This window comes from Zeus faber (assembly GCF_960531495.2).
Source record: "Zeus faber genome assembly, chromosome: 11".
NCBI classification, from domain to species: domain Eukaryota; kingdom Metazoa; phylum Chordata; class Actinopteri; order Zeiformes; family Zeidae; genus Zeus; species Zeus faber.
Window position 1 is genome coordinate 24,432,245 of NC_137205.1, and position 13,506 is coordinate 24,445,750.

General features: G+C 40.7%; 1 protein-coding gene across 5 annotated transcripts; it reads left to right on the top strand.

Moving 5' to 3' along the window:
- The first annotated feature begins 238 nt into the window (after positions 1-238).
- Positions 239-6,467, top strand: zfand2a (zinc finger, AN1-type domain 2A). 5 transcript variants are annotated; one of them, XM_080008955.1, is made up of 10 exons: positions 239-335; positions 1,634-1,721; positions 2,249-2,343; positions 2,807-2,938; positions 3,118-3,269; positions 3,376-3,504; positions 3,837-3,921; positions 4,017-4,093; positions 5,219-5,357; positions 6,135-6,467. In XM_080008955.1, the coding sequence occupies exons 2-9, from the start codon at positions 1,667-1,669 to the stop codon at positions 5,328-5,330; spliced, it is 837 nt and encodes a 278-aa protein (XP_079865081.1). In that variant the 5' UTR covers positions 239-335; positions 1,634-1,666; the 3' UTR covers positions 5,331-5,357; positions 6,135-6,467. The 5 variants fall into 5 exon arrangements, with proteins under 5 accessions (XP_079865081.1, XP_079865077.1, XP_079865078.1 ...); XM_080008951.1 differs by having other exon boundaries at positions 5,219-5,303; XM_080008952.1 differs by having other exon boundaries at positions 265-456; positions 5,219-5,303.
- The last annotated feature ends 7,039 nt before the right edge of the window (positions 6,468-13,506 follow it).

The following is a 13,506-nucleotide window of genomic DNA, read 5'->3' on the forward strand; positions in this document are numbered from 1 at the left end:
ACGCCTATGTGGGCGGCGCCCGGGTGAGCCCGACGGTTTGATAGTCAAATTAGAGCGTATTATCCGAAAGAAAATACATTTCTCAAACGAAAAGAATAACTATAAAATAAAAAGACGATATCGTAAAATATAATCATAATAATAATTAATTAAAAAAAAAAAAAAAAAATGTCTTGCTCGTATGAAACGTGACGTCGGATTGTTTGCGTCCACGTTGCGCCGCCGTCACTCCGCGGTGGGCGGAGCCTGCGTGAGACCCAAACAGCAGCCTGCGGGTTGTGCCCGTTCCCCTCGCAGCTGAGCCCCCGGAGCCCGCGTCAGCGTGGAAATCGTCGGTAAGTCCGTGGTCCACGCTGCGTGTTTGTCGTCGTGAAGAATTCCGCCGGGATTCGACCGACGCCCGCCACTCCGCGGGCTCCACCTCGTCGCCGAGCCGGATAACGCTACTAGCTTACGGCAAGTCCACCTGGAAGCAGCGCGTGTGCTCGGCAGGGACGTTCACCTCAAATCTGCGAAATTATACGTGTGTTATTTTATTTTATTTTTTAATTGTTGCCCAAATCATATATCGAGCGGCACAAAAGCAGAATCCCAACATCGCCGTTGAGATTATGTAACGTGCGGGGGGGGGGGGGCGTTGGCGAAATTAGCCTAGCGAGCTAATCTCCCACCAGCCTCGTTCGCGACCGTTGGGAAAGCGAGGCGGACACGGGGGGGGGGGATTTTCAGCGCCGGCGAAAACAACACCGGCAACGTCCCTTCAACGTCACGGACTACCGTTGACAAAGGCGGCTGAGACCGTCGCTGACGTCATCGCCAAGAGGCCGGCGAACCGACTTAGTCAGCGCTTTCGCGGCGGGCGCGGCCGTCAAGCCGGCGGGGGTGGCTGTTGCCCGGGCCCGCGGTGTCGTCGGGCCGTTGCTGCTGCTGCTGCTGCTGCTGCTGATGACTGTGCGTTTTTTCAGGCCAGACCATAATAAGTGGAGGTGTTGTTACGGTGACCGACTGGTAACTCCTTACAGCGTCGACTTTATTTTACCCCCCCAACTTTTGTTAGTTGTTGTTATTTATGTTGGTTATTACTCTGGATCTTCTGCGTCAGAGTCAACATTTCTGAGCCTAATATTTACCTTCACACTTACCTGTTCGATGTGGACCCAGCTCACTTTCTACTTACTTTATACTACATAGATACATCAAATCCTTGTTTTGGGGAAAAAAAGTGATGGTTGGAATTATTCCAGTACCTAATCATTTATAACTTAAAGGAAGAACCATCTAGAACCATCTAGTTCATGACCCGCACAGTTTCTCCCCAGCCCTGTACAAAATATATACTACTTAGCCATGTACTTCTATTGAATTCGTAAGATTTGTTTCTTCCAAAAGTTGCTCTTGCGCATACGTTACATTTTGTCATTGTTTTTTGTCTTCACATTTTGTCAGTTTACATTTTTTTACACATTTAGGCTTTTAAAAGTTTTTGCAATGTATTAAACTTGACTTCCTGATACCCGCAGACTTCCTGCTACAGTAAGCTGTTATTTTGCTTGTTATTGGAGTCGACCCTCAACCAGTGATCAGAGCTTTTGTTTTGTATTTACTGTCCTTTTCTCTCTGTGTTTCCCATCAGAATTCACCAGACTTGGTCATTTAAACTTGTACAATGGAGTTTCCTGATCTTGGAGAGCATTGTTCCGAAAGGTCCTGCAAGCGCTTGGGTAAGTGGCAAATATGTATGGGAGGTAAAAAATATACTCATTCAAGTATGGAAATTTTTTTTATACTGGCTATAAAATCAATATTTACATTATATTTAGTTACATGTGTGCCATGCATGTTGTATCTATTGTACGTTTGGTTACTTGGTGACATTGCTGCTTCTCAATTTCATGACTTGAAATAAATCTTTGAAAAATAAGCAGACTTGACTTATATGCATTATATAAGTATTGTGATCACTTCGGGGGAAAAAAACATTCAATTGTTTTTCATTGAGTATTTATTTTAAATATGTGAAAAAACGCAGTCCATTTTTTATATGATCAATACATAAATCAGAATAATTGGAAAATCATAATACTTATTAAATTGGTGCCTCATAATCAGGGTTGTATTAAACTGGGAGCACCTGACTGAGAGACCATTTTCAAAGGTTGAGGATGTCTGGGAATCTATTCTCCCTGTTGCCCTTTGCCCACGTGGCCCAAATTTTACATATAACTAACTACCTGGTTTTCCCTTACAGATTTTCTTCCCATGAGATGTGACGCCTGTCAAGAGATATTCTGTAAAGACCACATATTCTATGCAAACCACAAATGCATGTCTTCTTATCAGAAGGTAAAGTGTTTCTGCTCTGTCAATGCAATTTAGAGTATTAGTTCGTTTTAGTTATGGTTGCTCTCTCCATGATGCGGCGCAACATATTAGTACTCACAAAATACCTAAACCAGATACCCACGTGAATGTGAGATACTTGCATTGAGTTCCCATGTCATGGTTTATTATACGTCTAGTTTGGCATAAACAGAGGAGTCAATACATCAATTAAAATAATAAACACAGGATCTTCACAATCAATGGTCTCAGTTGTATCCGGGGTATTATTATAGTAATACAGTATCAGAGCATTACAGTAATAACTTAGTTATGACTCGCACTTGGTACTCGTACTCTGTCAAAATGTTTTATCTGTGCATCCCTGGTTTAAAGTTTTCAGTTTAGTTTGAGAGTCATCTGTCATTTTGGTCGATCAGTGAACATGTTCACCGTAAGTTGTTCTACACGCTGTGTTATGTTCCAGGATGTACAGGTCCCTGTATGTCCTCTATGCAACATCCCCATTCCCATAAAAAGAGGAGAAATGCCTGACATCAAAGTTGGAGAACACATTGACCGGGACTGCAAATCTGATCCTGCTCAGAGGAAAAGAAAGGTTTGGCCTTTCTTTGTGTGATTTTATTTATTTATTATTATTATTTTTTTTTTATTCCCTTTTTTTTTAATATTATTATTTTTTTTTTTTATCATTTCTAGATTTGGCATTTTTGCCGCGGCTGTATACAAAAACAAACTTTGTTTTTTTTTCTGAATTCTCGCCGTTTCCCTTTCCAGATTTTCACAAATAAATGTTCCAAAGGAGGCTGTAAACAAAAAGAGATGATCCGAGTGACGTGCAACCAGTGCCACTCAAACTTCTGTCTTAAACATCGACATCCACTCGACCACGATTGTAAAAGCGACGGCAAACCAGTCTCCAAATCCGGGTGAGGCACAGCGTCCAGAAATCCCCTCGGCCGTGAAAACCAATCCTCCAACAGGGGCTGACGAAGGCTCCGGGGATGGCTGACGGTCATTTGTTGTTGTTTTTAGACACGCTGCTTTACTGAGGGTCCAAGGTGCTTCATCCATCACTGCCTCTGGTTCCGGTTCCAATGCCGCTCATGGAAACTCCAGAAACTCCAACGGTGTCGGTGCTGCCATCAGGAGCCACAGCAGTGGGTGAGTTGTGAGGCTCAGGACATAGTACAATACAATTTACAAAGTACAAATAGCACAATTCATTGAATGGCTGTTTTTAAAGTGCCATTTTTTTAAAGCAAAATAATATTCAGGATTACTACTTCAATGGTTCACAATAGCAGAATCACAATATCACAATCTTTTACTTGGGATCGTATTTTTGTTCTATATACATTTACTGTATGTGCGTATTATATTTTACGCATCTACGTATTTTGTATTTTAAAAGCCTACTGAGTGTATGTCAGTTGTGTGTATTTTGAACCGTTAAGGTAAACAAAATGATTTCCTTTATTTGTTTGATTTCCCAGCACTACCCCGCGGATGCCTACTTCGGTTTCTGCCCCTTCAGCACAGAATGTAATCCCAGCATCGGCGTCTCTTCAGGCTGGCCTGGTATGCCTCCGCGCAGAGCAGCGCATATTCATATAATTTACGAGTCGAAAACGTGCTGATCGTGTTGTGAATGTTCCGACCCTTGCTGTGTCCAGACGGAGGAGCAGGCCCTGCAGAGGGCTCTGGAGATGTCTCTGGCAGAATCCGCTGGCAGCGCTCAGCAGAGCCTCAGGTGAGCCGCCGCCCCCGCCCCCGCTCCTCCGTCTCCCCGCTTCTTACCTTTCGTTCATCCTCCTTAATTTTCCCTTGTCCTTTTAACTAGTGCTGGGCCGGTCATGACATTTTTTTGCTGCCGATCGATCGCCACCCAATAATCAAATTGATCGACGTTATCATCCCATCTTGGGGGGGGTTGTAACATTTCCAAACGTTTTGGAATAAATCAAATAAATGTTTATTTTTACAGTGCTAAACAAAGTAAGCTGTGGTAAAACGAAATAAAACCGATCGGCCTGTCCACGGCGTCTTTCCGACTGCGAATGAAGTCAAATTAAATTAAACAGACTTCCATAACATTCTCAGATGTTTAATGTGAAACAATATAACATTTATAACAAGTATGGAAGTGTTAGATAAATAAAATTAAACCAAATACATCAGCATTGCCTGAAGGGATTAGGCCAAAATGTGCTTTTCTGGGATGGTCCCCGTTTATTCTACTTGTCCCTGTTGAATAAACAGACAAACCAACATGTCTGACCTGTTGGATTTTCACTTGACTTTGTCAAAGTTCGGTGCCAAGAAGACAAGCATGTTCGCCTTGTCTGGTTCTAGGCGTGGCGGGGGCGTGTGACTACGTTGCCAGCGGTGCTAAAAATCCGTTCAGATGCATTATTATTAGTAGTAGTAGTAGTACTAGAGGTAGTAGTAGTAGCCGAGTTATTGTTTTACTTTTTATTAGACTATTAATATTAGTTTATGATTATTATCACATAAGCTCCTTTCATGAGCCTGTTCAAGGTGTGAATGTTGTGCCTTTATTCCGCCTGGTCATCCAGTATGAAAGGTACAAATTATTTATATATATTTATAGGAAAGGTGGATTATTTATACATTTGAGAAAAACATTTACAATTGGCAATTATGGCTTTTCTTTTTTGCGTGTGTTGTGACTGCCAATGCCAATTGCCCGATTATGAATTAACCGGCCCAGTCCTAATTTTAACTGTTTATTTTATTCAAATGTGTATCATAATGTGGTTTTTTTTGTGTGTTATTATTATTATTCTTGTTATTGTTATTATCGTTCGTATATTATTATAATCTGGTTTTCTAAGCCCCCTTTCTCCTCCCCCAGCCCTCAGGAGCAGGAGGACCTGGCCCTGGCTCAGGCTCTGGCTGCCAGTGAAGAGGAGTACAGGCGGCAGCACCAGAGGCAACAGGTATCCAGAAAGCTTAGGAGACACTAGCATGCGTGCTAGCGCGCTAACAGCTAGGTACAATGGCTTTATGTCTTCACCTTATTTATCACTCACTTTTGGTGCGGGTTACAGTGGTAAAGTCAATGGGATTTAAAGTATAAATTATTATTATTGTTTGTTTGTTTCTTTCTTCAACCTGGGCACACAGACCTCATTTTTACCGACAGGCGCAGTATTGAGAGTTAGACCTGTGCCATTACTTTTTCAGCACATGTTTGTAACCTTCATAAAAACATAAAAAGGTCTTATTAGAAACATTCATTTGCTTCATGTTTTCATCTTATTTATCACTTATTATTGGTACATGTTACATTCGTAAAGTCGGTGGGATTTAAAGGATAGATTTTCCTTTTTTCCAACCCAGGCCTGAAGAAGACTTTGTCGTGTGGCACACAGACCAATTTTTTTTAACCAATATTTGTTGTATTGAGAGTTAAAACATGACATTCCTTTTTCAACAGCCAAAAGAGGTAACGGTAAATAGTGTAACCTTATAAAAGGCCAAAAAAACATCTTTAAACATATTCATGTATTTGTCATCTAATCAAACCTTAGTGAGTTTTATTTGCAGCTCCCAGAGCTGAACACAGTTTTCACCTCTCAACGTGACAAATTGAGATCATCTTTCACCGCAGAAATGTAATTTCTCCAACAATGGCCTGGGTTGAAAGTCAAACCGGAAAAGACACCTGTCCTTTAAGTGCATTATAACACTCATAACTTTCCTTCAGGTGGTTATATATTCTTTGAGATTCCCCGTCCACTCACAGGTTTCCCCCCCCTCTGTTCCAGGGCAGAGAGAGAGACTCCAAACAATCGACCTGCAGCCTGTCCTGAAGCTGCACAACCTCTGACCTCTGACCTCCGACCTCCTGTCGAGCTGCTGCTCTCCTGTTCCGCCGCACATGGAACACTGAGCGATACTCACTTCTCAAACAAAATGAATGATTCTTTCTTGCAATTTGCTGAGATATTACCGCCTTCTACATATAAGCACACACAGTACTTCCCCAGCAGGATCTGTCATTTGTACCGATTGATTTGCTCTGTACATATTTTATATATGCCTATCATGAAACTAAATAACATAAGTGATTCCTAAATAAATTATTTTAATGATCAGTACTCAGAGTTCTTATGTGCGATTTATGTCTTAAGTATATGTGAAAAAGGAAAATTAGATTTTTCCAGATTTGTGTTCCTTTGTGTTTATTTTGTTTTTGTTTTTTTATCTCGACATATTTTCAAAACCGAGTTTGATTTATAAATAGTAGAAAAATGTTAAACCGTGGAGTCGAATATTTTCCGTTAGATGACATGGGGAAATACAGTTCACTTACCGAGACGCTGAACATCGATCGATGGTTTCCTTTAAAGCGACCGTCCAGATGAAGATCATTTCTCTTCCAGGTGAAGATCATTCTTATTCCATGTGATGTGAAGTCACATTGTGAAACCGTTTTGATAAGAGTTCAACCTTTAAATCGTACTACTTTTACACACACACGGACATCATTGTGGAGGGGGTGTATGCAGCCAAAGAAGTAATGCTGACGTCACTTCCGTAAACAAGCTGAGGATCCGGTTTCAGTTGTCTGTGAAACTTTAGTTTCTGTGTTGTTATGGATTATGAGAAGCGTGTGGCGCAAGATCTAAATAATATCGCGGACCTTAATCTGACCAGTGCGATAAATCCAAGTCAGTGTAAGCAGTGCGTACTGGACTTCATCTTCAGCAATGACAGTCAGCTCTCTCTGATACCGGCGTTATCCCAGACTTGGAGAACATTTTTAACAGTGGATTTCAACCATAATGCGACAAAATGGAATATTTGCAAGAACCGCTGGAGGAGACCGACAACATGTCCGTTACAACGGAAGAAGTTGTTGACATGATGAAGTCCGTTAAGGTTGGTGATGCAGATAATGAACAAGTAGCAATGGACACGATTCTCAAGTTTTTAATAGAGGCCCCAAACAGGCTCTCAGAGTGAAACTGGGGTAGGGTTGGCGTTGGCCCGCACAATAACTCCAAGAACTTTGAAGATATTTGGCATATGCACATTTATATATTAAATGACACACCGAGGCTGATATACAGAGACTCATATTATTGATAGACTCTGCATTTTGTTGTGTTGTCCGAACTTTTAAACCCCTAAATGTTTCCAATTTATAAAACATGTATATTCTTACTGTTAAATAAAACCCCTTTTAAAAACAAAAGATGTTGTGTGTCGGTGGCGCTGTTCAACATTCCCCCAAAAGACAAGAATAATGCAAAGATTGTCCCATTCAGCAGGGTGTCAAGTGGCCATGTGACAAGTAGCCATGCGGCTTTGCTGGTCCTCCAAACCATTTGCATCCTGGGAGCTGGCTGAATGAAGCCAAGTGTGGGGGGGGGGAACTTTGAAGGCGATTATCTCAGAAACACAGTTTGCCACACCCTTGTCATTAACAAGTCACAGCTTTAAAAAGAATTACTTGATTTGCACAAGTGTCACCTTGTTTTGAAGCTCTGATTCTTCACTTTCAAATGATGCGGGGGGGGGGGGGGGGGAAAGCAACCAAATGCACCAAAAGCCTGTAGTAGGTCACACGTATATACATACATAAACACACACACACATAGAGTAGGAGCCACTTGAAGAGGACAGCTGCAGCACGACAGAGCCCAGGCAGACTAGTGATTGGGTCGTGGCTGACCCATGCAAGAACCGCGACAGGATCGCGCTCGGACCCCTCGAACGCCCCCGGGCCGCACCTGTGGAAAAGCAGTGGCAATGCTGTGTCCGTCCACCGGGGCGGGCGGGGGCAGTGGCTCAAAACGCAAAGCAACTGGCGTATCCGGGATATTCCAGCGTTTATTTCATGAATAACAGAGCGCTCTGTGCGTCTAATACAGTCAATACATACACATCTGATTTTAAAGACAGAACGGTTCGAATGTTTTTGTGTTTTTTTTTCTATTTGTAGACGTATTTCATTGAATAAAATGAACGGCACCACTGCGCGTAACCCGTGCGTGACAGGTGTTATTATTTACCTCAAATAAATGTGAAACATCGCAACACATTTCATCGCGATGAAATGTCTAAGCTCTTAAGCACTTTTTGGAAGAACCGTCCCTCGCGTTGTGTCCGCGCTGCAGGAACTACCGGAGGGAGGAGACGATCGTGGTGCTTGGAGAAACTCGTCCAGCTCCTGCTCCGGGACAGGGACCGGACCTGTCAGTGGTGGATGTGCCGGTGATGGGACAAATAATAATAATTAAAAAACAACACAAAAATTTTTTTTTAGTATTTTGATTGTCGATCTATTTATTTAAATTTACGGAGTGAATGGAACGAAACAGAAAGCGAGCCTGTGCTTGACGAAAGCGGGAACCACGTTTTGAATGACATCTCGTTCTGATACGAGTGAAGATTCAGCGTCTGCGTTGATTGTTTCTCGCCTCAAATTGGTTCAGAAACGAATTTTGGTGGACTGGTAAGATGAAAAAAATAAAAAATTAAATATAAAAAATATATTAAAAAAAAAAAAAAAAAAAAAAAAAATATATATATATATATATATATATATATATATATATATATATGGTATATAGATTGTATATATATTGTAGTGTGCCGTTCTCATCTGGTTCCATACTGTGCTTCCATAAAATAAACACAAAACTTTCAGAAAAACATTCCTGTGTTCTCTGTGACGATTGAATGAGCTTGAAAACAAAGAATGACATAAAAACAACCACAAATAGCATTGAGGTGATAATGTACGTCATAGCAGCGTAAGCTTTAGAAGATTAGGTAACTCATGTATTATGAGTTACCATGTTTGCTCACATATAAACAGTCACTCAAATAAAAACCGGGACTCTAATCAATGCCGGGGGTGTGGGGAACACAAACAAATTAAGGCTTAAACCCTACCTCAGATTAAGACCAGGGTTAGGGGAAAATCCAAGGGTGAACTACTGATGCCTGTTACACAGCATGTGTACAGTATGCCGGTTAAGCATAATGTACATTTCCGCTTCTTCACTGTGAATTTCTAAATTCATGAAAACAGTCGTACTATCTTCAACACCTTGTTGTCTTCAACTCGTTGTCTGAGAGGTAAACCGGACTCTGAGAATTTGAGCAGGGTTTTTTTTTGTCCCACAGTGTCCCGTGTGCACGCCTTATAAGTTATTATTACTTATGACTGCTACTCTATGGAAATGCTCATTTGAAGTATTTTATAAGTATCTATCGATCCCTGTTGCTTTTCATAACAACAACTAATGCACACACACAAGTGTTATTGACCATCTGTGCATTATGCCTATTGATTGTATGAGATTGTTTTTATCTGTATTGCTGCGTCACCCTTTATTGTTTATCACATGTTTTACCTATTGCTTCCTACTTTCTGTTTTTGTTTTTTTAATATAACCATTTGTATCATAGCCTTCCAGTCTACAACTTTTACACAATTACTGATTCATGGACAGTAATTACAACACTCAAATTACTCCAGAGAAAATCCTATCAAGTTGTGAATTTAACACAGATGAACCACCTGTTTGGAGAAATTAAAAATGTCGCTGATGCATTAATATGCTATAATATGAGATAATATGAGATAATATGAGATAATGTCTGATAAGGTTAGATAATGTGTGATAATGTGAGACCATGTGTGATAATGTGTGATAATGTGTGATTATATGACTTGTGTGAGATAATATGAGATGTGAGGTGTTAAAGACGGGAAATGTGACGCTCCAAGTGCACATGGAGCATTTCCTGCCACTGCTGCTTGTCCTGTAATGGGAGTCACTGTTGAAAAGGAACATTATAGTGTAATTTCCCCATTTATATATTATCAAGGTGTGACATGTATTGTTGGTAAGTCAGTGATGGAGCTGTTCTATCGGCAGAATGTGCGTTCTGAGTACAAGTTTATTCCCACTTCTTCTCCTTTTTTAAAGTATATTAACTCAGAAGAAACATATCTTTCTTATTGACATCGTAATGAACAGACACATTTAAAGAGGGAAATCGATTTTATAAAGGACATTTACAGAGATGAACTCAGTTTGTAAGTACGGGCTTAATGGGACAACTTCATATTGAGTTTATCGCTCGAAGACGGCGACAGGGTGTGATGAAGACGATGATTAACGATTTATACTTAATTTCGTGACGACAGGAAGCAAACAACTGGAAGCAAACAAGTTTCATCAAGGACCGAATTTCATCGGGGATCGATAAAGTGTTTCCCAACACAGCAACTCTTTTTACAATTAAATATTCCCAGCGCACTGTGCACCGTCCATTAAACTGTTTTTTATTATTATGACCTGTTAGTAGGTAGTGACTTAGGAACGATTCGGTCGCACTGAACACATTTTTTACTGAGTCAGGAGTCACTCCGGCAAAAAGGTCTGGGCATGTGCCATAATTCATATTCAATGTCACTGATTTACTTTTTGCATTCCACCAAAATACATCATTTTGACAGAACTAAACGACCTTTATGGGAATTCCGTCCACAACTCCAGAGCCGAAGAAAATCTCCTGACCGCCGTTCATCGTTGTGGAAGTCCTCCCTCGTGTTACACCGACTGAACCAAACGAACCGAGAGGCGGGAACGACTCTTTTTTTACCGAGTGACGCGTCAAGGACCCAATCTCAAATAAGCCTCGGACCTTTCATCACTACCATTAGTTCTCACTTTCAGCGCGAATCTTGTTCAGATCAATCTCAGATCTGCGATTCTGTCTGGAACTGATTCTGTCAGATGAATTAGTGCGGCCTTAGTGCGGCCTTGCAATTTTGATCGAGTTTTGGTCGAGTTCCATGTGAGACGTTTTAACGGTTTAAGGGGCTAATTCTCCTTTCAAAATACCACCTGATTAATTCCATATGGTTTTATATGGTTCTTTTACATCAGTAATTTAGTCTATCCAATAATTACAGCAGTACTCTAACATGTTATTCTCCAGCATTTATTGTGTCTTTATGCAGTATTTTCCACCCAAAGAAAATATGCAGCACTTATTATTTTTGTTCATTATTTATAAATGTGAATCTACTTTCATGCTTTTGGGTCTTTTAATGTGAACCCAAGAGACGAGCTGAGTCAGGAGAGAGAACACTCTGACCTGTTTACAAGATTGGAATGTCCCCCCAAACATCTGAGCGAGCGGAGGAGAAAGATAGAACCCACATCCAGGGATAAAAAACAAACAAAAAAACATCACTCTCCAATCTCCAGGGAGACCTTCGTGTTTTGTCAAGCCGTGTAGTAAAGCCTAATCGCTGGACGTAGTGCATTGTGAATAGTAAATAATCTGTGATGCCAGATTGGGCGGTTTTCTGTCCAATTGGGCTACTTTTGATCACATTGGGCTGGAAAAAAAACCACTGGGCAGGATGGGCTGGAAATAAAAAAGCATTGGGCTGGTCGATAAAATTTGGGCTTTTTTTTCTTTTTTTTATTAGAAGAGGGAGTGATCTCCACTCCGCTGTGCGTTTCCGTTTCCCGTTCCTCCAAAACAAAACCAATAAAAACAATGTGTTTTTATTTTAGATGTATTTCTTTTCCCCCTTTTCCTAATAGAATGAAACAAACAAAAAAAAGCCCTGTGCCTAAGCCACAACCAGTTCTGGAGCTGGTGTGGGGAGCAGCAGCTAATTTGCATTGAAAGCGACACACACTGAAACAGCCCGTTGAGAACAGGATGGTATAGAGGCATGTGGTGGTATTTTCGGCAAAAAACTTCATGTTTTGGGGATAACAGTAATAATAATAAGGATTATAATAATAATAATAATAATAATAATAATAATCATGTTGATAATAATAATAAAACACATTTTAGGTCTAATTTAATACCCTATGGTTAATACCCTACAGTATAGATTTATTGAACAATTGAAACACAATTCCGGACTCCTCGGTCTGGCGGGTGTTTGGGAAATTGGAAATAATTGGTCTCAGATACTGGCGGGTGGGACAAACAGCCGTCTGATTAGATTTTTTTTGTCAATGACAGAATTCTCGCGGAAATGACTCGTCTAGTGTTGTTGAAGAGGATCCTGCAATTATTGCTGCAAAGTCCCACAACCAACACACATAACCACACGCAAAATAATACCATCCTGACGTTGTGATGGGTTGTAATCAGGGAAATGCTGAGTGCTTTTTTGGAACGTACCACCTTGAAGAAATCTCTGAAACCGTCAAAGTATCATGTTCCGTGTCTGAACAGATGAGTCGTCCCTCAGGGAAATAACGCACACAACAGGCACACAACACTATCAGCATGCGTTTCCATGACAACCACAGGGCCGTGATGTATGCAGCTGAGACATGTAGAAAGAAAGTCTGCAGATTATTTTTTCTGCGTTTTGTAATTCATCCAAACAAGTATCTGACCAGATTATGACCTTTAGATGCAAAGATGAGTGGACACGCTGCTGCTATTGGAAGGTAAAGAATGCTGTTACCAAAGATTTCAGCAGACATACCAAGGACAGCAGACAGACATAAAAGGTGCAGGCCATTATGCACAGTACATAGTTTATTAAGTAGGTGTTGATGCCATTGTTTAACAACCTTGAATTCCAGAGGGTATCCAAATGTGGACGACTACTTCAGCAGGGTGATGCATCGGAAAATTTAACTTTATGTATGTATGGTGGTTTGGTGTTATTTTCTTTGAAAGCTAATTTTTTTGACTGTGAAGATAGAGACATGCCAAAAAGCCTAACTTTTGACACATCTGTCCAAAGGACATTGTCCCAGAAGCATTGTGGCTTGTCAATATGCATTTTAGCAAATTCCAGTTAGGCTATATTATGTTTTTCTTCCAAAAGTCCTCCTGGGTCTTCTTCCATGGAGCCCACTGTCACTCAAAAAGCGATGGATGGTGCGATCAGAAACTGAACTTGACCTTGGAGTTCAGCATGTACCTCTTTGGAAGTTGTCCTTGGGTCTTTTTGTGTGATACCAATTAAAGAAAACAGTTAGTTTGAAATATCACTATAATCCAATTATTTATAATATTTTCTAAGGGGTACCAACAAATCTGTCCAGGCCATTTTTGAACATAATTGATCTCTTTAGCAATAATTTATCACTTTTCACAGTTTCTTTGCTTTACTCTGGGACA

What these genes read in the sequence shown, in the direction of transcription:
- zfand2a (XM_080008951.1), top strand. Translation starts at nt 1,667, where the DNA reads ATGGAGTTTCCTGATCTTGGAGAGCATTGTTCCGAAAGGTCCTGCAAG. An exon ending in CTGCTCAGAGGAAAAGAAAG is followed by an intron (nt 2,939 to 3,117) that starts GTTTGGCCTTTC and finishes TTCCCTTTCCAG; the next exon opens with ATTTTCACAAATAAATGTTC. An exon ending in AGCGCTCAGCAGAGCCTCAG is followed by an intron (nt 4,094 to 5,218) that starts GTGAGCCGCCGC and finishes CTCCTCCCCCAG; the next exon opens with CCCTCAGGAGCAGGAGGACC.